Source organism: Juglans microcarpa x Juglans regia, chromosome 8S (genome assembly GCF_004785595.1).
Source record: "Juglans microcarpa x Juglans regia isolate MS1-56 chromosome 8S, Jm3101_v1.0, whole genome shotgun sequence".
Classification (NCBI taxonomy): domain Eukaryota; kingdom Viridiplantae; phylum Streptophyta; class Magnoliopsida; order Fagales; family Juglandaceae; genus Juglans; species Juglans microcarpa x Juglans regia.
In genome coordinates, this window is record NC_054609.1 from 8,903,417 (window position 1) to 8,928,604 (window position 25,188).

Sequence of the window (25,188 nt, forward strand, 5' to 3'; positions counted from 1 at the left end):
GAGATGAGGGAAAGGAGTTGTGGTTATGATTTGGTAGTGCAGACAAGGAAATCAATGGGGGAAGAGTTGTCGGAGGCCATAGGATAGGAGACGATGGTCTATTGGGGCTCTTGATACAAGAAAGAGACTTGGCAAACTGTATGTTTTGGAATAGATTTCCTCAAGTAGTATTATTTTGAGGAGCTCCATGTATATTTATATTGATTATACATCAGCGTTTATTACAATGATTCTATTGTTAACTATATCCAAGTATACAAGAGATTAGTTTAGTTTAAATTGCTTTCTTGTTTTAGCTTATATGCACTATCTTCGATTTTGTACTTCTTATCCTTATTTCATTCCATTTTTCTTTGAGTTTATCTTCATCTTGATTTTGAGTTGAGTATGCATGATCCTTATGTTGGAAGGATTTTTGGAGCTGTTGTTGTTGCAGAAATCAATTGGATCACTCGTAGGATTCCAAGTCAAATTAAGAATCAACCAACGTTTTGTCAGTGTCTAAATCTGATCGGTAATTAATAAATTCTATGGTGAATTTAAAGGAAATGGTTCAGCACCCTGATTAATTTTTCTTTTAAAAGTTCTTCAAAAGATTTCCCTTCGTGATCAAAATTTTGTGTTTTTGTTTTGTATATGTGATTTTCCATATATATTTATCTGATTTGTCAATTAATTTTCCGTTGCACTCGTTTTTCACATAAAAATTTCATAATTAATCCCACAAATTTTGTGGATATTGTCACTTTATTAATTCTCATAATTGCCTCATCAATTACTATAGTGAGTGTACAAGTAAAAAATTAAAAAATAAATAAATAAAGAAAATAAAAATAAAAATAAAACTCTAGTTCATAATTGATAATACCATTCAATTGGTATTATAGAAGTGATAATTGGGGCAAACAGCACACTCTTATATATGTACATATATTATATATATATATAGTACTAATTAGCTAGCTAGCTGGCCGGTGTCGTTGCATGATCGAGAAGATTACCTGGTCACCGATCACCAATTGCATGCTACGTACCCTTTATTATAACACACTTCATCACCTTAATTCAGGGATGACCACCGAATTCATACAAACTTCCAGGCTTAACAGGCTCCATGTATGAAGGTGTCTTTTTCCCCACACCTAAGCACAGATTTCCTGCATTTCATTGAACCACCAATGGATCAAATAGATATATATCATCACATGAATGAATATAGGTTGAATATGAGTAAAAATCCACTTACTCTTGTATCTGGCAGCTGTATTAGGGAAATCGGTGATGATACCATCAACTTTTGCCACCTGGACAAATGTGTTGATCTCCACAGTTGCATCTGAGAGGAAGTCCCATGATTGAGTCACAAACTCATTGCTGAATGTCTCTACATAAACAGAGAGCTTCTCTGCTTGAAGCTTGGGCACAATGTCGGTAGTATTAGTGATAAATGCTTCAAGTTCAGGGAAGATGAAGTCCTTGCTGACAACCACAGAATCGGCAAATGTCTTTATGTTCTTAATGGTTGAGTCAGCGTCGGGGCCATCAACAATATTCCCATCAGCCTTGTATACAAGCTCGTATTTATTGCTTTTGCCCTTGAACTTCATTAGAACTGAGCTATTACTGGACTGGATCATAACTTTTAAGGATGTCTGTGTATCAAAACCAGCTTTGATCAAGGCTTCGTTGACTGCATCGGCTACACTCACTCCCTGTGCATTCTGAAAGGAACATATGATCAACAGAATCAAACGGGGATGATCAAGAAATATATTCAAATCATGTGTTTCAGCATCAAAAAGACAGTAATTAAGCAGCAGAGCATGCAAATACTCACCTCTATGTTGATCAGGACACCAGTAAGAGATTTCGCGTTCTTTGACAAGGCCAAGAAATCGGACAATGTTACAAACTTTCCAGCATTTTGGGACTTCGGGTTCCGGAACATTTTATACTTGGCGGAGGGGTTTGCTATTGCCGCTGCCGGAATTTATGCAAAATATATACAAGCACATATATAAGTAGATAATAACGGAAATCCTCATTTAATGAAGAGAATTAATTAAAACCGAAGTACTAAAGTTCAATCACGCTAGTTATGATCTCTCAGTCTCGACAGACGCTTTTAAACAAATTAAAGGGGATGAATTTTTCCAAAGCATGAAAGCTTTCAGTAAATGTTTGCTGTCGGGTTGGGAAGCTGGAGGGGTTGTGGTTTAAAGGGTATCACTGCAGAGAGTATGTAAAGAAGAACCCAATTCGACTTACGTTTCAAGGTTTGAATCTGATTCCATGCCAGGTTAAAGGAAAATATTCCAGCCACAGCCTTTGGATCAACTATTGCGCTTTCTGTCAAATTTTCTGAGCTCAGGCAAAATGGTGTCCCATCCTTGGCCAGTTGAACTGGGCAGTCAATTACTTCTGCGCCATCTGCAATAGCTTTCTCATATGCCAAGTCTGTGCAACCTGGGTAATCTCCACTTGCTCCATATTTAGAGATAATCAATGGTTTCGCTGCATAATGATCAGCAAGGTGAAGGAGTGTCAATAATTATATATCGAGAATAGTGTTGTATATTAAGCATTTGCGACTGTGGTATATATATATATATATATACCTTGTGATGAAGCTTGTCTGCCGAGATGAGCAAAGCAACCTGCAGTAGGTGAAGAGAAAAATTCAGGATTGTAAAGAGTAAATATCTATCTTGTAGAAGAAAAAAAACTTTCCTATAGCTTCCGATGGAGTAATTGGGAAATCGCTCAGCACTCCATCAACAGAGAAGTCAGCATTGTTAACGAAAGACAAGTACTCAGATATGGGATCATGACTGTAATTGTAGCTAAGGGGAACGTCATTTACAAAATCCGAGGCGAAAACTTCAAGCCCTGCTTTATGAGCATCCGCGACAACAGAGGTACGAGGTTGTAGATAAAGAGTTGCATCTACAGGCCATATGTAGTCCTTGGGAACAAGGATTCCGGAGGCAAATGTCTTGGCAAAAGTAAGATTCTTCAACAGAGAGCCATATGTCTGGCTCGTTGAAGGCTCAATCTCATCTCGTCCTAGAAACCGGAAGACCAGTTTCGTCGTTGTAGGTTGAAATCCAGACGCAATACGTGTTAGGAAAGCCACCTCTGGTGATGAAATGTAATCAACTTTCACTCTTCTCGAAACAGAAAGCACAAATCTTGTCATACTCAAATTGTGTTGCGTGAAGAATGCATCGTACTGCAAATCAAGTGTTCGGTGTTGGAGCAAAAGGGTTAGTTGATGATCAGAATGCATGGCATCTGATCGAGAAGCGAAGCCAGATCCAACATTATCAGAGGAAAATTAAAACAACAAACGATCGAGGAGACCAATTCCATGTTAAGGCACACAGACACAGAGCAATTAAAGTTCATAATAATCTTTCGTTTAATTACCTGAACGTTCAACCATAAGCCTGGTGGTTTTATTGTTTTAGCCAAATGATCAACGGTGATAATTGCGAAGCCATGGCTATCAAACCGGTTAGTTCGAGAATAGACTCCTTGATTTACTGATAATTAGAAACAGAGAAATTCGCATCAGCTGGCGATGGAAAATCTCATATCAAATAAGCAGAAACCTTGACTGATAGCAACCATAAACAGATCGAGTACGTAAAGAAGATAAGGTTTGCGAGCGAAAAGTAAGACATACGGGAGACATTATTTGCTAGCTCTTCGAAGGTGAAATCCAGAGAAAACCATCCTCGGGTAGGGACCTTATTAACTTGGTAAACCGTACTTCTGCTTTTGTAAATAGTAGCAATGTCAGTAGCATTCTCCAACTTGACACTCGGCGCACAAATCCCAGCTCCATCCTTTGTTAATTGCACGTCACACCATAAGTGGACATTAGGTAGACTAACTGCCCGCGCCAGATCATAGGCAACTGAACTAGAATCTGGAAACAGCCCTGAAAACCCTCCTCGTGCAATCACTAGAGGCGGTTTACCTAGTACAAAATATTAATTCCGGTCATATATATATATATATATATATATATATATATATATATATCAGTTTATAATTTGCATGCGATATATGTAAAACTCCAGTAGAAACAACATGAATGAATTACAACATTGTTGTGTAGGAATATATATTTGTGACGTCGTACTACGTGTAATGTTTCACAATGATATCGAAGGTACGTACGTAAATCCGGCGTACGTAAGAACAATATTCTCATTGCGTTTTTCATTTTTCAAGATCGAAAGAAGAAAACTTTTTCGTTTTGTTTCAACGTTATATATTTCTCGGCAGTACAGGTACTAGCTAGCTAGAGGCTTGGAGGCAAAACACAAACCGGAAAGCGTAGGCCAGCGAGCGCTAGGTTCCTGAGCAGATACCAGAGTTAATACCGCGGAGCAGTACTGAAGCAGAAGAAGAAAGAACGCCCGACCGCGTGGGTTCCACGTTGCCGGAAAAGCTTGCTGGCAAACCATTAAAGCTGAGAACGTACGTCGTAACTTCCGACGATAAGGTTTTGTCTCGGGAGATATAATTTGTGAGATGAGACACACACATATATATATATATATAGAGAGAGAGAGAGAGAGAGAGAGAGAGAGAGGAGAGGTAGTGCGCTCGATGTGCGTGCGAACGAGAGATCATGAGGGGATCGCTTACCGCGCAATTCCTGCATGCATGTTTGACGTCGTCAAGACTTTTCCAAGATGGCATGCATGCAAATGATCTAGCTCTAAATATTCTAAATTTAGCTGATCGGTTGGCATGGGAAAAGGTGTTTTAATCGGATTGGTGAACAGGGATAAAAGTTCGGATAATTAGAAGCAATAATTAGTATATATTTGGACAGCGATAACCTAGTCAAGTACATGATCAGAGTACGAGGAAATAGCTTGCCTCGCAATATTAAGACTCTGTTGTTTGAATGTCGAAATGAATTATGAATAATAATATTCTGTAGATTCTATTAAGATTTGTTTGAATGTAAAATATAAGTTGAGATGAATTTTTCTTTTTTATAAAAAATTAAAAAAATAATAAATCTGATCAATAATTTATTTGAGATGGATTGAGATAATTACTGAATGATATGGTATGTGATACCACCCTATATGATAGCGATAAGGATAGGTGGTATATGGAATCTTATATTACTTAAGAATGAGAAGTTTTTGCTCTTTATAAAGTTTTAATAGAACTCTAATTATATCATTAACTAATTTTTTTAAAATATAAATCATGTGATTTCAACCTTCTATTGATACGTTACACGGTAAGCCAAATCATGAATTAAATTAATTTATCCCGGCAGGAATGATGGTAGTAAACGGCCGAATCAAGCCCTGACCCCACATTTTTTCCACCAACAATCTTGCTAATTTTTTTGAACACCGAGTTTCACCATGTAAGTTCTTTTTATTAAAAAAAAATTAATTTAGTTAATATTATTAACATTAATGTTGCCATTGATTGATCTCCAAAATGAGTCAAAACGACATTAGAATCCAAAGTTAGTCAAAACGACATCAGAATTGGAGTACGCACTAGCTACATGGGCCAATGATAAAAGAGGACTGGTACGTAGTCATGAATTAATCCCCGTTGAACGGCCCATGGTCATGACTTTAGTTAGAGTATCGGAATCACGCATATGATGTAAATTTGGAAAAAAAAAATTTGGTGTGCATGTCCACTCCTCTCCTCCATGATTGCAAACCCAGCTGAAGAACCCTAACCTTACCCAGGTTCAAACGTGGATTTGAAAGCCGAGAACAACATTGATGGTAAAGGTCTTGGTGAATTCCAAATTGAAAACCTAGGTTCAGTTGATTCTACTTCTTTGACCCTGAAAGGCGTTAATGATGATGATATGGCAGCAGTGAGGTAGTAAATGGCAACGCTGGAACTAATGTTAGCAATGTCATCCATTCAAATCAACTAGAACCCAATTCTCCTCCCAAGGAGTCTTTGGATATGGAACCCGAGGTTCAAAAGAAATAGGAGGACATCGAATAAACTGATGGTAGTGATTTAAATCCTTTGAATCGGTTAGTTCCCAATGCATCTCGTGAGAGGTCTGTGGAGACGGAGGCCAAAGATGATGAGAAAGGGCATGAATTGAATGTTGGGATGAGTAGCATGGAGTTGTCTCCGAATAAAGAGATTAAGGAGCAAGTATCAAAATCCAAGTTGAATGAAGGACATGAAGTTCGTATGAAGGGCTCAGAGCAGTCATTTCTCTCAACGCTGGATGAGGGTGACGATTCAGGAACATAGGAGGAGCAAATGTCATAGATGACGGCGGTAGAGAACTTCTACAAAGAGAGAAGCTTGGAATTCAAGCCCCCAAAGTTCTTCCAAAAGGAAAGCCCGTCAGTTTTTCTTTTTTCTTTTGCTTTTTTTTCTTTCTTTTTTTTTTTTTTTTTTTTTTTTTTTGAAAAAGTCTTCGGATCAGCCACTGTTTGCTGCATCCAAATTGCAAACCTTACATGTCGTTTCCCTCTCTCAGGCGAGGTGCTACGTTTTGAATTTTCATTCTCTCCTCTCCCTGTTTCTTTCATTCCTCTTTCCCTAACCCCCCGGGTCGCCCTTTCTTCCTCTCCTCCCTCCCCGTTTGTTTCTTCCTCTTCTCCATTCCCGTTTCGTTCGTTCTTCTCCACCCATCTCCCGTGTCGCCCCCTCCCATCTTTCCCCCACATCGGCATCCTCTCCCCCACCCCCCTCGTCGCCCATCATCCACCCCCACCCCTCTCTCGCCCAAACAATGTCCTAGTTGCCCTGCACCCTCTCTGCCTAGCACCCCCGTTGGTTGCCGTCGATCCATCCTCTAATTGCGAAGTAGGTGTTATTTCTGCTGAAGAGATCGACGGTCACGTTGTCGCCCATACAACTGTGTTTTGCCTTCTGTAAGTGTTTTTGCATCCAAGGCAAATTTTTTAGTGAATTTGTTCACTCACTTAGAAACATTTTTTTCCATTTTTAAACCGTATTATACTTCTTGAACAAAAGAATTCCGACTTTCACAATGAGAAAACATTCCAAGTCTTCTATGTAGCTACTCTTGGCAATCAAGGTTTAGAATTTTGATGCCTCTATTCAGTATGAATCTTACTTCCAGTGCTGCATTTTTCTGTTTCTTTGTTCAATATGCTTTTGTGTTCTTTGATTTTGTTTTACCCTGCACTTGTGGCATGTACACTATGGTTTAAAATTTGAAAGATGGAAGAACTATTGGTTCAACAATTAAATAGGGTATTACGATACTGATACTGACACTAATTTTAGTGGAGATTTTTTTGGGTGGGGTTTAGGAACTAGGAAAAGGATAAGGCTGGGTGGGGATTTTTTTGGGGAAGTTTAATGTTGAGGTTTTAGGCTTTGAAATTTCATGCATTAAATTCATCAACAACAAAGGGACCTATGGTTGGATTTATTAGTATCGGTCAATTGAAATAATTATAAAATAGTTGTAAGTAGAGTCATTATAACAACTAGAAATGAACATTTGCTGACACAAGCACAAGTGAATGGAAAGTATGAGATTAAAAAACTGGATGAGTTCAAGTCTCTTCAACTTTTTAGTTGGCATGCCTTCGGAATGGCCCATGCATCCAATAAAAGATTATCTGGACCTTTCAGTTAATGCAACCATGAATTATGCTGGAGGACTTCCATTAGCTCTTGAAGTTCTGGGTTGTTTTCTATTTGGAAGAAGTGTCATTAAATGGAAAAGTGAATTGAAAATATTACAAAGCATGCCTCACGAGAAGATTCAGAAAATACTTAAAAGAAGCTTGGATTCCCTAGATCATAATAGAAAGATCATATTCCTTGATATTGCATGTTTCTTTGTCGGTTTAGACAAAGAATATGTCATTACAATACTACTTGATGGTTGTGGCTTCTCCTCCATAAGCAGTATCAACATTCTTGTTCAAAGTGCCCTCCTGAGAATTGACAATCAACATAAGTTGAGAATGCATGATTTGACTCGAGATATGGGAAGAGAAGTTGTTCGTGAAGAATCGCACCAATATCCAGGAAAGCGTAGTAGATTGTGGTTTGACAAGGAAGTCTTGAGTGTATTGCACAAACATATGGTGAGAGACGTTATTTGCATTTACATAAAATAACATGTGCATATGCACAAGTGTTCGTCATTTTTCCTAACATAACTTAGGTATGTACAAGATTATTGTCTTTTTACCAATTGTTTATTATTATTTCAATAGCATATATATCAACATTACTCATAATTTTATGATGTTAAATCCAAAACTTCTCTAAATGAAGTAATATGTGACACTTTTGAATCTTAAAAAGGCATGTAATTATGCTTAAGCAATCTACAACACATAATTTTTGAAATAGGAGGTTTAGTCATGTGCCATGTCATCATTTCCCCTCGTAAATTTTACCAGTTAAGCATTTATACTTGAAACAATTTGAAGTCTAAAAGTTTTGCAACCATTTTTGCTTGTAAATTTGATTTTATTTATTCAAAACATACCTTTTATTTCCTTAAAAAATCTTTCAGTTCTCTATTCACTAAAAAAAGATCCTTAGGGAGCTTTGCTCATTTCTACTGATAGTAGTGCTTTTTATTTTAAGCAAGTTAACTTCATTAAACTAGGAAGATGATACATGAGCAGGGGATGGAGTTCCCAACAAATGCCCCAAAGCAATATAAAACAGTGCAAAGTGGTGAATGGGTTTATTTGGGACCAATTTCTTGGTCCCTACCCCTGTCCTACGATAGGGCGACGTCTTATAGAAAGGCAGAACTAAGATGTTCACAAAAAAGCGAACAACGGAACCACCGCTGGTGAAGGCGAAACCTCCGCTGGAAGCGGTGAAGGTGGCAGGTGCACTGTCACATGTAGTCTAGACATGATTTTTGGATAGGTCCATGATCCCTCTTACAAGATCACTAGTTAGGAAAAGTGGTAACATAGGATAGCAGCCGAAATCTAGGCCGAGTCGGCGGCGACTTACAGCTATGGAAAGAAGCAATCGAATAGTTACGAGTTTCACAACTAGGGAGAAGATTTCGGTATAGTCTGTCCCATGCTGTTGATGGAATCCCTTGGCAACAAGGGGTGACTTACGTCTTTCAAGGGTACTATCAGCACGTCTTTTTGCTTTCAAAACCCATCTCAGACCCAAAACATTGAAGAAGGAAGAATGAGGGATGAGATCCCAGGTGGAGTTTTGTAGAAGGGTCTGAAACTCGAGTTGCATGGCATGATGCATTCGGGATACTTAGCTGCATCTGTGTAGGATGTGGGTTCCTCAGGAATCTCGGGTAAGGATGAACTAGTGAGGGAGGCAGAGTGTTTGGGAAAAGGCTAGGTGAGAGGACCATCAGTACGCACTCTAGGGCAACAAACATTGGCTTTCAATCTTTTGACCATTGGATGGGTATTCACTAAAGGAGGAATCATGGATGATGAATGAGTGGAAAGGATTGCACAAAGGCATGGTTAGGGTTTGAGAGGTCTGGGAATGAAGAAGGTGATCGGCTAGAGACTGGACTCGACGCAAGGATGGGTTTCAAAGAGTTAAGTAAGGGAGTTGGGTTGGATGAGGTGAGTGGGCTAGAATGTAAGTGTGGAGATGGAGCGATGGATCTAAGGCCTAGTAGTCATATAGGCCAGTGTAGATGTCAAGTGATGTTGGGCTTGAAGGACTTGGTGGATAAACAGAATGAAGTAAAGGAGAAATGATGGGTGCGTAATGTGTGGTACGGGCTAAGGGTACGGATTGATTATTAATGGTGGGCTCAAATGCAAAGGGAAAAATATCTTCATGAAATTGGACATTGCAAGAAATGTAAGTACAAATCGATGGTTAATGCAAACAACAATAGCCCTTATGATCAGAACTATATCTCATAAAAACACACAATTTGGAGCGGAAGCCCATTTTATATTTATTAAAATGATGTAAACTGGGCAGCAAGCAACTCGAAAAGTCTAAAGAAAATTATAATTAGGAGAACAATGAAAAAGCATTTGAAAGGGGGATTTATTTTTTAAAATTGAGTTAGGCATTCAATTAATAAGAAAAATTGCGGTTTGAAATGCAGCAGGCCAATATTTAAAAGGCATCGATGCATGTGCAAACAAGGAAATACCCGTCTTAACAATGTATCGATGACGTTGCTCAATACTACCATTTTGTGTATGGGAATATGGACATGTGATGTGATGACCAATGCCATAAGATTAAAGTACTTTGTGAAGGGGGCGAAATTCACCGCCCCCATCCATTTGCACAAATATCACATTAGTTGAAAAACAATTGCTAATGTAACATAAAAAAAGCAACAAAAATAGAGGTGACATTAGATTTAGCTTGAAGAGGAAAAATCAAATATATTTAGTAAAGTCATAACAATTGACAAGTAAAATCGACAACCAGCAGATGACAATACTGGAGCCGGTCCCCAAACATCTATGAGCAATAATTCAAAAGGTTTCTTAGAGCGAGAGGGAGAAGGTGGGTGAGGTAAGGGATGAGTTTTGGCTTGTGGACATGCAGAACAGAGTGATGTTAGGTTACTTGAATTTGTGAGAAGTTTAAAATGACTAATAATGAAAGAGGTGACTCTGGGGGGAGGGATGACCAAGACACATATGCCAATTGAAAGCCAATGCTTGTTCACCAATAAGAGCATGAGGTTTCGATGAGAAGGAGGTAGAGGCCGAAACTGTGGTGGGGAGAACATACAAGCCGTTCCTAACAGTGCCTTGAAGAAGAACCTTCCAAGTTTGTAAATCCTTCACAACAAAACAAGAGGTATAAAGCTCAAAATTAACTGAATTATCAAGACAAAATTAACGAACAGATAAGAAATTTTTGTAATAGAAGAACATGCAAGAGTTTAGAAAAAATAAAATTGCCAAAAGGAGTATGTAGATGTGCAAAACCAGTGTGTTGTGTGGGAATTGTAGAGCCATCTTCGACACTGACTGATCCGTATGTAGATATGGAGTCAAGTTGAGATTATGAAAATCATTAGTGAAATGGTTTGTTTCCGCAGTATCAGGGAACCAAGAATGGGACTGGGTTGATGGTATATGAGGTGTGGTTGTAGTGAGATTGGCTGAGAGACTCGAGGGAGAGGTTTGGTACGTCTGATTGAAACAGTGGGAGCAACTCAAAGCAGTGTGGCCAATTTTATAATACACTTGGCAAGTGGGTCAATGATCATTTCTGTTGGTTAAGGGATTGGGACTGTTACGACCACCATGGCCTCGACCTCTAAAGCTCGGGGAAAAAGTAGAACCAGAGGGTGATTATGTGTGGGTAAGATGTGCAGACATGGGATTTCCAGAGAGAAATTGCATGGGTTTGGGACATAAGATAAGACACGAAATTTTAATCCGATCTCATTTCATCTCATCTCATCTTATTTTCAAACATAATTCAAATATAAAATTTTCAAACCAATCGTTATAACTCATAACAATTTTTTCAAACTTTCAAATAAAAAATAAAAAATAATTTAAACTTTATAATATTTTTTATTCGATTTTTTTCTCATTTTTTAAAATTTAAAAAATAATCAATTTAAACTATCTTATTACTATTTAAAAATTATTTTAATATTATTTACAAAATTTTTATTTCATTTCACTCTCCAAACTTTCGAAATTGATGAAGGATGAGGGTATCAGCTTAAGTATTGAGGGAAGTTACCAATGAGTCGTACTCAATGCCTCGTGCTAACAGATACACTGAAAATTCGATTTGGGACAAAGGTTGGCTTGCAGCAGTCAAGGAGGCAACAAGGGATTTGGCCTTATGAAAGTAGTAATTGACTCGGGACCCTTCTTAAGTGTAGAGAGTTGCAGCTTGGTTTGCATAATACGCGCAAAGGACTGAGCCGCGAAGAGGTTCTGCAACGTGGTCCATATTTCATGAGCAGAGAGTTACACTCAAGAACCTGTGCAAAAACATTTTCAGACAATGAAGCATTAAGTGCCAAAATGATCAATTGATCAAGTTGAGACCATTTTAGGTACTCGGGGTTGGGGCTGTCATCAACCATGGAAGGGGGCACAACAGATGAGCCGTCCACATGATGAAACAGACGATTTCCCTTGAGAAAAGGCACAATCTGAGCCTTCCACCACAAGAGATAATTATCAATTGTAAGCTTTATAGTCATAAAATGACTAGCCGAATTGAGAAGGGAAGTGTTGACTGTGGAGGTGGAAGTTGGGATGGAAGTTTCGAAGAGATGGAAGAATCCATCTGGGTTGGATCTGTAAAATGCGACGGAGGTCACTGAGCTCTCGATACCATGATAAAGTAGGAAGAGACAGTGTAGACAAGGTATTTGCTGAAATGCCTCAAAGGGCTTTCTTACTATTCTGAAAAATTATTCTCTTACATCTCTATCATGCTGTTTACATCATTTATACTACTCAATAGATAACAACCTATTCTCTATCATTGTGACACGTGTACGACAGATTCTTATTCTGTTTTGACAAGGATATTCTCACATTTTATTCTAGAGTTTTCTTGGCCGGCCCATGCCGTGTGATCCTGCTTTGGCTTTGGTGCAATCTGTTGCATTCTTGCCTGATGTTGCAGTTGCCTTATCGGTGGAGGCCATAGGATAGGAGAAGATGGTCCATTGCGGCTCTTGATCTAATAATTGATCCCACAACTTTTGTGGATATCACTATATTATTTCTCATTATTGCCTCATCAATTAATGTACTGCGTGTTAAGGCTTCGTTTATTTTCAAAAAACATCTCATCTCATCTCATCTCATTTAATCATTACAATTTTCCCAACTTCCAATACAAAATAAAATAAACAATTCAACTTTTTTAAATCTCAAAATAAAAATAATATTAAAAAATATATTCTAACAATATTTTATTTAACTTTTTAACTTTAATTTCAACTCATCTCATCTCATTTTAACTCATCTGCGAAAACAAACGAGATAAAGAAAAACTTCAATAAATTTCTAAAATTTTCATATAGTTTTAAGAATATTTTTAAATTTTGGTGGCTGCAACTACACTGATTGGAGTATACATGGCTCTGCACTGATCACACGTATATAATTGATAATACCATTGAATTTTCTTATTAAAATCAAGTGATTATAACATGACATAGTGAGCATTTCAGAAATTGACAAACAAATATAGGATATGACCAAGAACTTGACAAACTTGCGTCTGCCTTGGACCTCTCCACACATATTTTAGAACATACTTGTATCAAACTCCTGTTTAACATCCTTCTTGTGTCTCCTCCAGGGTGGTATTATTCGGCCTTCTGCTATATATCCATGGCATATATATATACACTTCGATCCTTTTGAGTAGAGCAATAACGTTAATTTTGTATGTTATTTTAAGGACACTTGCGACGACCACCATGAGTTGTCATATGCCAATAGCAAGGGCACACCTCGTAGTTGCCAGAGGTCCCTGGAGGCACGCAGTTGCACCTGCTGCAACATGTATTGCATGCCCTTATGCACATCTTATGCCGAGATGTCTTGCTACACCTGTAATTACACTTGCCCTTGCAATCTGCATATATACCAATATCATTATCAATCATTATATATAATATGGTAAGTTTGTGTATCTTCTCTGTAATAATGTCAGAAGAGGCTCCCTCGCCAGCCACGCACATCGGTGGTGACCGTCTGATCGAGGGTTTTTTCTTCTTATTTATAATTTTTATTAAATATCTAGAAGGTCATTTTAGTAAATTCACTTGAAAAAACTCGTGCCACCAAATAAGAAATTCATATAAATGAGAAGTGATACAGTTACAAAGAGATTTCATAAACTGACATGACTTTATATGATACGTTAAATTTACTTTATAATAAAAGTAATTTTACAATCTAACGTACCACATGATCAAGACACGTCAGTTTATGTGTATACTTTTATAAAATCTCTTTCGGACTAAAGTATTTCTATATATATATATATATATATATATATCCATTTGGCATAGGGTTTAAACTCAACCTCGGGTCTATAGGTCAATTTCTCAATTATTAATTAATATCAACCAATTATGTCTAGAATGATACTCTTACCTATCATTTTGGCGCCAAGCGTGGAATGACGGGCACTACATATCTCCAGCTGCAAGTTTGCCACAAATTAGCAAGACTAATAAAACAAAATAACAACGACAATTGACAATGTTGTAGTAATAATTAATATATAGTGGTTAACGTGGGGAAATTGCATGGCTCATGCATGGTATATGGGTTATTCTTGCACTTGATCGTCCAATATAGGACCATATTCATGTTATCGTGGAATAGGAACGAGAGATGTAATTCTTTATTCTAAATTATGTCATCTTCAATCATACTGATTGATGTGATTCATTTTAAATGACTACGTATTTCAGTTACTGGTTAATATCGCTTAAAATCTGTTATATCAACAAGTGTAATGCATGCGGGTAATAAAATATAGAGTAACGTTATACACAACACTCTTATCTTATTTTGATCATATTAAATAGTATATGATACATTCATGCCATTAGATGATAAAAAAACATACAATAAATAATTATTTAATAATAATAAATGTGTCACATCTTATTTAGTGGGATGAAAGTAAGATGGTAGTATGATGTATAGAATTTTCCTATAATATAAGATGAAAAATAGAATTAGGCAATAGAAACACACAGAAAACGTGATGTTGCATTACCTCATGTGTTATTAGGATAAAGCAAATTATGGTCAACATGAGAGTTGTCTTATAAGTGCAGGCCATTTCGAGCCTCTCTTACAAAACACAAGAAATGCCAAATTCGTGGAGAGAGAGAGAGAGAGAGAGAGAGAGGTCCGTGGGTTCGAAAGCTTCAATTCAAGTGTCTTTATAAAGGGCAAGTTGTTCTGTTAGATCGCGATCTTATCGTGCACTAACTTTCTAAGATAAAGCAATTTCTGGTCTGTACGCACACGAAAACAACGAATGATGATTGACAATTGGTTTATAACTAATCCTCGTTGTACTTAAACCATAATTATGAGTTATCCTAAATAGTAGTTTATCGTTTTTCTCTTTTGGATTATTATCACATGATTATATTTATTTTTAGTAAAGATATGGTCATATTAGTATTATCAAAATTAAGGCACTAAAGACAATCATGCACTCTGAGACAAAGTCAAACACACCAATGCCAAGAAAAAAATAGAGAATCAAACCAATAAATTAGTTGTATACACCTACTAAATATACCAATAAACTCTTCTGTTCATCGTAAATTTTATCATTTTTTATCACATTAGATGATTTGACAAATGTTATATTGCTATCTATCCATTTATTGATAGAGCAGTGCTACATCCAGCGAGGATGATCGGTACCGAGAATAACAAAAAAAATATTTTTATTTTTATTTTTTCATTCATTTTTTTTATATTCTTAATTAAATATTTTTAAAAAAAATCAGAACATCACTAAAAAATACTTCCTTAATTACTAAATAAAAATAAATAAATAAATAAAAATTATCAAGACCCAAATGTCGGCAACTCTAGCATTTTTCTTATTGATATATGGAACTACTTAAAACGGGGCACATCAGCATGTATGACATTTGAAGATAATAAAATCTATAATGAAGAGTGGCATTGCCCAAATAAAAGCTCTGACATATGAATATGTCATCTTCTCCCTCATGCTCTCTCCACTTGATCTATCTCTGAGAATATTGCTAACTTGATCATCGGAATGTCATCCCTTGATCCTGAAGTACCGGCCTATTCCGATAGCCTTATTCTTGTATTGCAGGAGGTTATCCACAACAACCAGGCCATTCACTGCTTGAGGACTTGATCTATCTCAGGCATCATCAGAACTCGTACAAACGTGGGGAAAGAAAAGTATTAGATCCAATGAACTAATACAGGATTTACTCATTAATAAAATTTCGAACTTACAAATTAATCAGCTGTAATATGAGTTTCAGTATATTGATATGCTCCAATTTGTACAAAGAGTAAAAGCATATATATGACGTGGTACCTCAGGAAAAAAAAAAAAAAAAAACTACATAAATTAGTAGACAGCTAAAACCGAACCCAGCATCGAGTGCACTGTGCCATACAATCTCCCTTGCAATCCACATTATAACCCAATACTTTCGGGTTTCGGAGAAGAAGGTTACGAAGAGACTTCCCTTTAATACCCCATTCCTTTTCCAAGACCTGCACATTGGTTTTTAACTCATGTTCAAGATTACATCCAAGAACTTCAGGAAATTTTTTCAGCAACTTGCCGAGATCATCATCCGAAAGGCTTAAAGCCCTAAGATAGTCCAATATCTCATTTACAGTTTCGGATTTTGGTACTTCTTTTTTACGGTCTTCACCCCAGTAAGGGGAATGAAGCTGGCCAAATGCTTTTCCAAGTATCTTGTCTTCCTCCTCAATACTGAAATTGAATGCAGATAGGGCTTGCCTGCTAGCTTCCCACATCTTCCTATCTTCATCACTCAAGGCTAAACTTTCAATTTGGGCAGTTGAACGTATTACCCACTTCCTAAGAGAAGAATTGGTGGACCAAGCTCCCCTGAGCACATCTGGTGGAAGACCACTGGAGAAGTTCATATTTAACTGCATGATATTTGGCTTAGTAGGTGCAAGATCAGGCTGCAATGAGAAATTGAAAATAAATTTTCATATCTGATAGGAAAGAAATATGGTAAAATAAAAAGAGATGAACTTAATTTCCTCAGATCCTAACCTAGATATTTGCAAGCAGACAACCTAGGATGTAAACTGTTGCACATGAACCTTTAGAATGATTATCCAATATATTAGAACTTGATGAACATATAATGTGTTTTTGGAGTTTATTCAATCAAAAAACAAGCAGGATTCATATATTATAATGTCATCTGAATCTTTTAGGCATTAGTTTCCCCCATCTAACCTTACTGAATGATAGGATATCATTAAGGCCCAACTTTACAATTATAGCTTCATTACAATTACTATTATAAGCATGAAAAGCTTACTGAATGCAGTTACGCTCCTTACTGCATGAAAAACTTAGTGAGTTCACCTAAAATGTCCCAACAGGAGTGTGCTGGAGCACCCATTAACCATTCATGAGATGCTAAAATCAATATCAATTCCCTTTTCTTTCTGGGAGGAAGAGGTGTTGCAAATGCAAGGGCCACTACGTCCTGCGAGCTCAATAAGAGGGGCAATACCTTAAAAAAACCATCTATGGTAAAGGGATTCAATCCCACATAACTTACATGACACCATCAGACTTGAATACCACAACCCTATTAGCGTCTCCCACCACAGAAGCAACAAATATCCTATACTACCCACCAGGGCAATCCCTTAAAACAAACATCTATGGTAAAGGGATTCAATCCCACATCACTCGCATGACACCATGAGAGTTGAATAACAACTATTAGCGTCTCCCATCAGACTCGAATAACACAACCCTATTAGCGTCTCCCACTGTGGAAGCTGTTAGATAGAGAGAAAAATATTGTAGAAGAATTCCTTCATGTGATTTATCTTGTACAGGAATGAGTGTATTTATACATGATGAGCAAGAGAATAAAATAATTGTGTTTGTTACAAATAACCGTAGAGACTAGTAACTGATTTCTCTACTGTTCTTTTCTAGATTTTTCTCGTTGTTGCATGGTGTCCTGCTGTTGTATAAGGCAATGACTCTGTAACCGATTTCCCTCATCTGCTGCAGTGTAGGGAGTGCTCGCCTGCTGTTTGTGAAAATGCACCATAGGGTCTTCTAGTTTGATAGAAGCAACAAATATCCTAAACTACCCACCACCATTCCTAGAAGCATTCCCTCCCTCCCTCGCTCTAAGGGTTTGTAACAGGCACCGATAAAAAAAAAAGGCTTGGTAACAGGCTAAGTCCACGAACATTGCAACAGGCTGAATCCAGAGTTTTCTACTTCTCTATCATAGGGTGTGTTCTTGTTCTTCTCTTCATTCAATTATACACCGATTCTTTTGATTGTTTCACAGAGTTGTAAATCAGCCCACCATGAAACTGCAATCTTATAACTTGTACTTGGGGACAAATTATTCAGAATCGACAGATTCCAATCCGAGCACAACCAGCAAATGAGTTATTATAGAAAAGCTACAAGTGATTCAACACCTATACAAAGTTATAAATATTTGGAAGCAGGCAAGTGTGTGGCCAAATCTTTATTTGTCATTCGTATCCTGAGAACCAAAATCTGCATTTACAAAATTCAAATCCGACTCTCCACTATGTTGAACCATATTACAATACTGAGGCATTGCAACTTCAAGCAGATAGATGATTTCGAAGAGCGGCATAAAGCTGTGGAGCAAGTACGGCAATAATCCAAAATTTTCTAAAATTAATTGTATTTTGAATTTAGAGCAGGTTCTCCGATAGTCGAATTCATTTTCAATTTCACCTACTCATTCTCCCCTATAAAAATAAGTATACATTGGCAGATTGGCACTCACGGTATAGGAGTAATAGGATGTTGCAGAACCGAAGGTCAAAAGAGGAGAAGCCATTGATTTCCCCAGCATCCCTGTCATGTCTTATATAGAAAGAAACACCGAGCGTTTAGCCATTCATCTTAGAATTACGCCGACATCAAAAGTATGAAGGCAAGGAAAACTGATTTTGCTTTCAAATCGAGCGTAAAGTTTATGAATACCTGAATTCAATGGCCTCCGTGCAGCACCCGACTCTTGCTATTACCTACTACGCGCGCGCACACTTGCACATAAGCGAAGAGCTCGGCGCGTGCCCTTCGACTGCAACTGCAGGGAGTCCCAACGGGAAGAGTATATGTGTACCACAGGAACGGGGATCAGAGATTCAGAGCTCTGGCCTCAGATTGTGATTGACTGCACTCAAATGGCCACTTGGCCAAAGGGTCCTGTTTGGATGTACTGACTCCTATACCCCAAGCATCCATATATTACTATCCTGGACCGGTTTAGGATAGTGATATCATGACATTGGACCATTTGACTGATTTGAAGATGATTTAAAAAAAAAAAAAAAAAAAAGATTCATCGTGATTGGGCTTTTTTCTGTTTCTTTCAAATTATCTTAATTTGATTATAAATGAGTCATATTCAAGTGAATACTAAATGTCATGACTATTTATTTATTTTTATTCAAACACAAGCTCAAGTTCAAGCTTGTTGTGTAGTTATATTTTATTTCTCAAGTGAGTTTGAAGTAATTTAAACTTGATAACATAGCTTACTTATATGATATCTTATAAAGTTATCTATAAATTTAGACAAATAGACTCTTACAAATTTAGATAATTGTACTTAAAAAATGTATAAAAAACTTAATTTTCTACGTGTGAAATATTGATATGCTAAAAAATATGAAATTTTAAATTTTAAAAGAAAACTAAAACAATGAGTATTATTCGTAAAATTATAAATACATATAGCATTACTCATAATGATTCAAACAACTCGGACAGTATTAGGAACACCATTTATCATTTTTAATATTAAGCTATTATAATTATAAGTTAACATTAATATTGTAGTTGATTGAGTTCTTTGGCACCCATCACAAAAGCATATATCCCTATGCATCACCAATTTGAGAAATTCTTCATAAACTGATATTCCTTCACTATCCTATTAGGTTATCCTATTAAATGATTAGGGTGGATTTGGCTATCGTGGTACTACAATGATGCTGCAATCAACAAACTGGAATGGTGGTTGGAAGTAGTCTTAAAAAATGAGTTATTCTACTCAACAGTTCTACACCACACATTTGATAAGTAGAATAACTCTTTTATTTTTCTCCCCTTAGCAAGCATGTAATGTAGGGTTGCTGAAAAATTTTTCTACAAAGAATTACGTATAAGTTTTAGGAAATTAGAATTTATATTTTTTAAAATAAAAAAATATAATCCAATGTGGTTAAGCTCCTTTTAGAATCAGTAGAATTACTTGTCTAGTGGCTTGTAATTAGACAATGACCCAAAGTTTAATAATACTACAACCTAACCGCAACAGCTTAAATAAAGAATAAAAAAAAAAAAAAAGAAGTTACAATGTATGGGATAAATTATTGACACATCAAATATATCAATGAGGCTTTGGTTTATGCATAAATGGAAAGTAATTTAGGCATATAATAAATGGTTTTAGAAGGGTATTGATGTTGTTTTTCTTACCCTGCGCAATGAGGACTCTGCACTACTTTGTCCCTGCAAGGTTTAATGAGAGGGGACTCAGTGGGTATGAGGTACCTCCGATGCCTAAGTCAGAATTCTTGTTCACGGTGGGAGTGTACTTGAAATCAAAGGGGAGAGAGAGAGAGATCAAGATTCCTCTACCTACGTTCTTGGCGCTTATTTATAGTAGGCCGGGGTGGCCCCCGTGGCTACCAGTGGATCGTGTCGAGTTGTACCGTGCGCCGTTCTGGTCACAGAATCCTTTTTGACGTGCCTGCCATCACCCTGTCGTGTTGCGCACAATCTGTCTCTTCTCGTTCATGCATGCCCATATTGGCAGGTGAGGGATGGTGCTCCCATTACCATAGCCACCAGGGGTAGTGGTGCTCATTTAATGTGGCGTGTCGGTCCTTGCGTGACAACTCCTCTATGCATTTAATGCGGCATGCCCACTGTCTGACTATGCTAGTTACAAGCCATGCTCGAGGTGTGACCCTCATTCTTGCTAGGTGGCCCCCCTCCTTATCCCCTCCCCAGTACCCTACGAATTCCTGCATGAGACAAGAATTCAAAAGTGCCTCACCATGGTTAATCATGGGTCATTACACAATGCAATAGTGTACCTTTCACCTTACTACCGTCAAGCATTCCTGCCACTACCTGACTATAGTTGGTCCGTGTTGGGGTGTGGCAGGGAATAGCTTTAGGGTCTGTGTTTGGGGCGTGCGTAACGATTTATCTCCTTACATCATTACCTACAGCACGAACTTCAGAATTTTCTGCTGATGTTTCCCTTCACATCGTTTGTCAATCCTTGGCATTGGGAACTTCAACCAATGTTGCACCCTGTTTATATCCCATCCCTTGCTCTCGTTTTCTTCTTACTGCTCCCTCTTCAAGTCTTATCCTCTTTTGTGCCTTTTTCTGTTGTTCCCTTCATTCCCTTGTGTGTTTTCACTAAGTTTTGGTCTTTTTCTCCTTTTTCCTTTCTCTAATGGCTTCCATGGATATTACCAGTCCTCCTGCTGACGGAATCTGTACTTTAAAGGCCGAGGTCGGGAGTCATTAGTCTCTACCACCGACCTTTCACGATTAAGGAGGGCCTACAACATACCAAAGTTGATGGTGCTGGAGATCCCCGGACGTCGCGCTACCGCAATTGGACTCTGATGGGATGGCGTCCCAGGTTGCGCTATTCCCTCTGATGTTCGTGAACAAGTTACGCCTCCCTTTCTGTCACCCTATTTGAGATGTCCTAGACTTTCTGGGGCTTGCTCTAGCACAGCTTCACTCGAATGCTTGGTGACTCCTGGTTGCCAACTGTGTGATTTTCTGCATGGTGCTAGGTTCGGGGCTAAAGGAGTACCCTAACCTAATGGCCAGAGAGTTCCTATATGTGTACAGGGTGCTCCAACTTTACAGTAGTTTATGCAGCTTCCAGGCACACTCCGAGAGGCGCATCGCCCGTCTGGAAAAGCGCTACTCCCACATCAAAGATTGGTCCCAATGCTTTTTCTTCATGTATGGTTTGAGATTGGGACATTGGGGAGTACTCCAAAGGGGAGGCAATCCATCAAGAGTTCCCCATTCGGGTCATATGGTCGCACTTCCCTAACAACAAGAGCTTGTCCATTGTGATGTCCTGGTGGGAAGAGGCCAGGTTGGCGACCGTGATATCTTGGTCTGTGGCTCATCCTGACGAAGCCCATACCAATTGTTCGTACGTCTTGGGGTGAAACTTCTTGGGGGATTCTCCCTCGTCTCGGTGCCAAAAATGGCATTCCAGCCTTCTCACCATCGGTGGTAGGGAGAGATAGCCTTGCGTCACTCGCAAGGCAACTGGCGGAGCATTGAGAGGCAAGATTAAGGCTTACCATCCCTAAACTTCCCCCCCGGGGGGGGGGGGGGGGGGAGAGAGAGAGAGAGAGAAAGGAGAAGCTTCCAAGTCTAGTTCGAGGCTCTTAAGCAGCCCTCAAGGCCGCCGAGCGAGAGACTGGCACCTAGCGCTTCCTCAGTCGCGGCGCAGGGGGTTCAACCGACCTTCCTCACCGAAAGGCCCCAGCTCGAGAGTGCAATGTCTGCACACTGCTGCAATGGCGGCTCCACCAGCTTCGTGTCAACCATTGTAATGGATGAGGACGATGCTTCCCTTCAGATGGCCTTCTTCAATGTCTTCCTCAAACCTGCACCCCGCGGAGACTAGGAGCCGTTCTCAGATTTTGGGGAGATGCCTTCCCTGGCTTCATTCGTGCCTCAACCCATGGCTCCTGATGTCTCTATCTCTCCCACCAGCGCCAGGTCTTCTGGCCAAGAGGGAACCGACTCGAGTCTTCCTCTAGTTATGGACCTCAATGACAATCGCGTCTCCATCCCATCACCATCCCTCAGCCAGTCTAGTGAGCAGGAGATTGCCTCTTACTTAGCCTAGGACGAGACCGTGCTACAGGCTTCCCTAGCAGAGGAGGCGTACATGCCCATCGGAACTGGGGCGATCCTGGCATAAGCCTCGCCCTATAAGGAGGCTGCCATTTCGGAGGTTGGGGTGTCTGTGGCGATCGAGGAACTCCCAGCGTCGGGTCCCGAGGTGGGTGCCCTTGGGGGATCGATGGCTGAACAAGCGGGATCTAGCCTTTAGAGCGAGCAAGCTGCGACGAGTGACGTTGCAGGCACAGACCTTTCCTGAGCTTTCGTTCCAAATTCATCAGGGCCTTCTTGGCAACTGAGGGGAACCCGAATATCCTCTAACACCGATGAGGGTAGTCCTGAGACCACTGGCCCCGAATTTGAGAGGGCTCAGGCCAAGGAAATTGAGCGCGAAACCCAGAAGCTAAGGCCGCTTTTCGTGCAAGTACTCACCTAACTTTGTTGGGTTTGTTTCAAATCGCCCCTTAGTCTTTTCTTCACTTAATCTTGCTCATGTTGCAGGGTGCGGACCAACTAGCTGCTTTAATTATGGAGGAATGAGGAGATCTCGAGGAGGAGAATCGAGCCCTTCAGTCTTTGGGGCTACAGGCCCGACTAGATATTCGCAAGGCGAACCAGGAGGCCGAGGAAGTGAATCACGAGCGCAACGTTCTAGCGGAAGACTTGGATGCGCTGAAGACCTTCCATAAGCTTCTACAACACGAATGCAAAAGCTTCTGGAGGACATGGCCTTCATGGAAGGTGAGTTGGCCAAGGCGAGGGACGCACTAGCCCAGTCTCACCTAGAGTTAAGTAGAGGTGGGCAGTAGGGGCCCGCCCCTGCTACTCCGCACCGCCCATGTAGGGACGAGGGGCTGCACCCCTCCCTTTTTAATATAAAAAATTATAATTTTTAATAGTTATATAAATAATTTTTATAAATATATTGTATATAGATATATACAATTTGTTAAAAGTTAATGGATGGTCTTGACCTCTTAGGCATTAAGTCTCACATTGCTTAAATATGATTATTGTATTACTTTGACCTCCTATATAATAGTTGGCCTAGGAGGCCAAGGCAATCCAAAATACAACTCTAATGAGTTTATATTTTTTTTAATGTATAAATTTCAATTTATAATTTAAATTATATTATAATTTGGGTCTAAAAAAATTTTAGACCTTATGTGCCATTAGGTTGGGCAGGGGGGAGGCGAGGTGGGGTGCAGTTTCAACCCCAACCCCCGGTACCGGGGTGGGGGGCGAGGTTGAAACCCTCCCTCCCCCTCCCCCCCCCCCCCCCAAAACTGGCACCATGCGGGTAGCACCCCTAGAGTTGAGTTGCCTAGAGGGCGAGCACAACTGTTACCAGAGGGGATTGGGTAAAAGGGAAGGCAAGCTGGATCATATGCAAAAAGGGCTTGTGGAGCTTCAAGCCGAGAAGGCACGACTAATCAGGTGGCACAATAAGGGAGGGGGGCAACACAGGTGTTTGCAAGCCAAGTTCTTCGAGCTAATTAGGTTTGTCCGGTGCAAGAAGGATACCATTCAAAAGTGTGAAGCCCATGTTCAATCCCTAGAATCAGTTACTTATGGCGACCAACACAATCTTGGACCGAGACGTCCGTATCTCGACCTTGGAGTCTAACTGGGGTGCGAGTCGTAACTGTTGGGAAGTTATCAATGAGCAAATGAACAAGGCCAAAAAGGATGTATAAGGCCCAACACTCATTTGACACACCTCTTTCAAGGAATGTTTTATTATTTGGTTGTCTCAAGAGTTCAGCTCTGCTAGGGTTTTTTCTCTTTGCGGTTCCGCTGCATGGATGCAGCCGAGGTGGCCGTGGGTGCCCCAGCTCGTCCTCGTTTGTACGCTGACTTGGTGGCACAAACACCTCAACCCATCCCTGAAGTGGAGGTGCCTCTACATCCCTTGAAGGTCTTTGAAGGAGTTCCTTATGTCTCCTTTACGAAGGAGGAGATTGAGCGCTCTGTTCAACCTTTCAAGTTTTCTCTGGTATTGAGGTTTTTGCGCAGACATCCATCACTGGATAATATTAGAGCCTTTTGTATGCAGCGTTAGGGGTTGGCTGTTCAACCGGTGATCTCGACGATGGCTAGTCCTAGATCAATCTTTGTAAGGTTGTCGAATAGAGAGGATTTTATCTAAAGTTTTTCACGTGAGGCTTATGAAATTGATGGTGTTCCGTATCGAGTTTTCCATTGGTCTCCAGACTACATTGAAGATCAAGAACCGACCTTGGTTCCGGTTTGGATATTTTTACCTAGCATTCCTCCGAATTACTATCATGAATCTTTCTTGAGGAATATTACGTTACCACTGGGGCAGTTTATTCTAAGGGATAATTGTACTCGTTGTGCTATGAAGACGGATGGCGCAAGGGTCTGCATTAAGATGGATATTTCTAAACCGCCTATGGAAAAGTTCTAGATTGGTGTTCCTAACCAGCCTTCGAGCTGGTTACAAGCTGTGGAGTTTGAAACACTTCCATGATTCTGTTCTCACTGCTACATGTAAGGGCACAATTT

At 39.3% G+C, this 25,188-nt stretch overlaps 3 protein-coding genes across 4 annotated transcripts; all 3 read right to left on the reverse strand.

Annotated features, from left to right (window-relative positions):
* Positions 1–897: 897 nt before the first annotated feature.
* LOC121244658 (glycerophosphodiester phosphodiesterase GDPDL3-like) lies at positions 898–4,520 on the reverse strand. Its single transcript, XM_041142822.1, has 9 exons — positions 4,340–4,520; positions 3,689–3,985; positions 3,430–3,545; positions 2,733–3,232; positions 2,619–2,659; positions 2,269–2,514; positions 1,838–1,980; positions 1,247–1,721; positions 898–1,157 (listed from the first exon to the last, which is right to left on the reverse strand). The coding sequence occupies exons 1-9, from the start codon at positions 4,476–4,478 to the stop codon at positions 1,066–1,068; spliced, it is 2,049 nt and encodes a 682-aa protein (XP_040998756.1). The 5' UTR covers positions 4,479–4,520; the 3' UTR covers positions 898–1,065.
* An 8,645-nt stretch (positions 4,521–13,165) lies between these two features.
* Positions 13,166–15,020, reverse strand: LOC121244623 (gibberellin-regulated protein 2-like). The gene is made up of 3 exons (XM_041142781.1): positions 14,731–15,020; positions 14,097–14,145; positions 13,166–13,572 (listed from the first exon to the last, which is right to left on the reverse strand). The coding sequence occupies exons 1-3, from the start codon at positions 14,794–14,796 to the stop codon at positions 13,391–13,393; spliced, it is 297 nt and encodes a 98-aa protein (XP_040998715.1). The 5' UTR covers positions 14,797–15,020; the 3' UTR covers positions 13,166–13,390.
* Positions 15,021–15,905: 885 nt separating this feature from the next.
* Positions 15,906–18,920, reverse strand: LOC121244727. 2 transcript variants are annotated; one of them, XM_041142925.1, is made up of 3 exons: positions 18,730–18,920; positions 18,530–18,600; positions 15,906–16,646 (listed from the first exon to the last, which is right to left on the reverse strand). In XM_041142925.1, the coding sequence occupies exons 2-3, from the start codon at positions 18,596–18,598 to the stop codon at positions 16,101–16,103; spliced, it is 615 nt and encodes a 204-aa protein (XP_040998859.1). In that variant the 5' UTR covers positions 18,599–18,600; positions 18,730–18,920; the 3' UTR covers positions 15,906–16,100. The 2 variants fall into 2 exon arrangements, with proteins under 2 accessions (XP_040998859.1, XP_040998858.1); XM_041142924.1 differs by having other exon boundaries at positions 15,906–16,682.
* Between the last annotated feature and the right edge of the window lie 6,268 nt (positions 18,921–25,188).

What these genes read in the sequence shown, in the direction of transcription:
- LOC121244658 (XM_041142822.1), bottom strand. Translation starts at nt 4,478, where the DNA reads ATGGTTTGCCAGCAAGCTTTTCCGGCAACGTGGAACCCACGCGGTCGG. An exon ending in ATTACTCCATCGGAAGCTAT is followed by an intron (nt 2,660 to 2,732) that starts AGGAAAGTTTTT and finishes TTCACCTACTGC; the next exon opens with AGGTTGCTTTGCTCATCTCG. An exon ending in TACAGCTGCCAGATACAAGA is followed by an intron (nt 1,158 to 1,246) that starts GTAAGTGGATTT and finishes AATGAAATGCAG; the next exon opens with GAAATCTGTGCTTAGGTGTG.
- LOC121244623 (XM_041142781.1), bottom strand. Translation starts at nt 14,796, where the DNA reads ATGGCCTGCACTTATAAGACAACTCTCATGTTGACCATAATTTGCTTT. An exon ending in TTATCCTAATAACACATGAG is followed by an intron (nt 14,146 to 14,730) that starts GTAATGCAACAT and finishes GCAAACTTGCAG; the next exon opens with CTGGAGATATGTAGTGCCCG. An exon ending in GCTTGGCGCCAAAATGATAG is followed by an intron (nt 13,573 to 14,096) that starts GTAAGAGTATCA and finishes GTATATATGCAG; the next exon opens with ATTGCAAGGGCAAGTGTAAT.
- LOC121244727 (XM_041142924.1), bottom strand. Translation starts at nt 18,598, where the DNA reads ATGCTGGGGAAATCAATGGCTTCTCCTCTTTTGACCTTCGGTTCTGCA. An exon ending in CATCCTATTACTCCTATACC is followed by an intron (nt 16,683 to 18,529) that starts GTGAGTGCCAAT and finishes TTCTCATTGCAG; the next exon opens with CCTGATCTTGCACCTACTAA.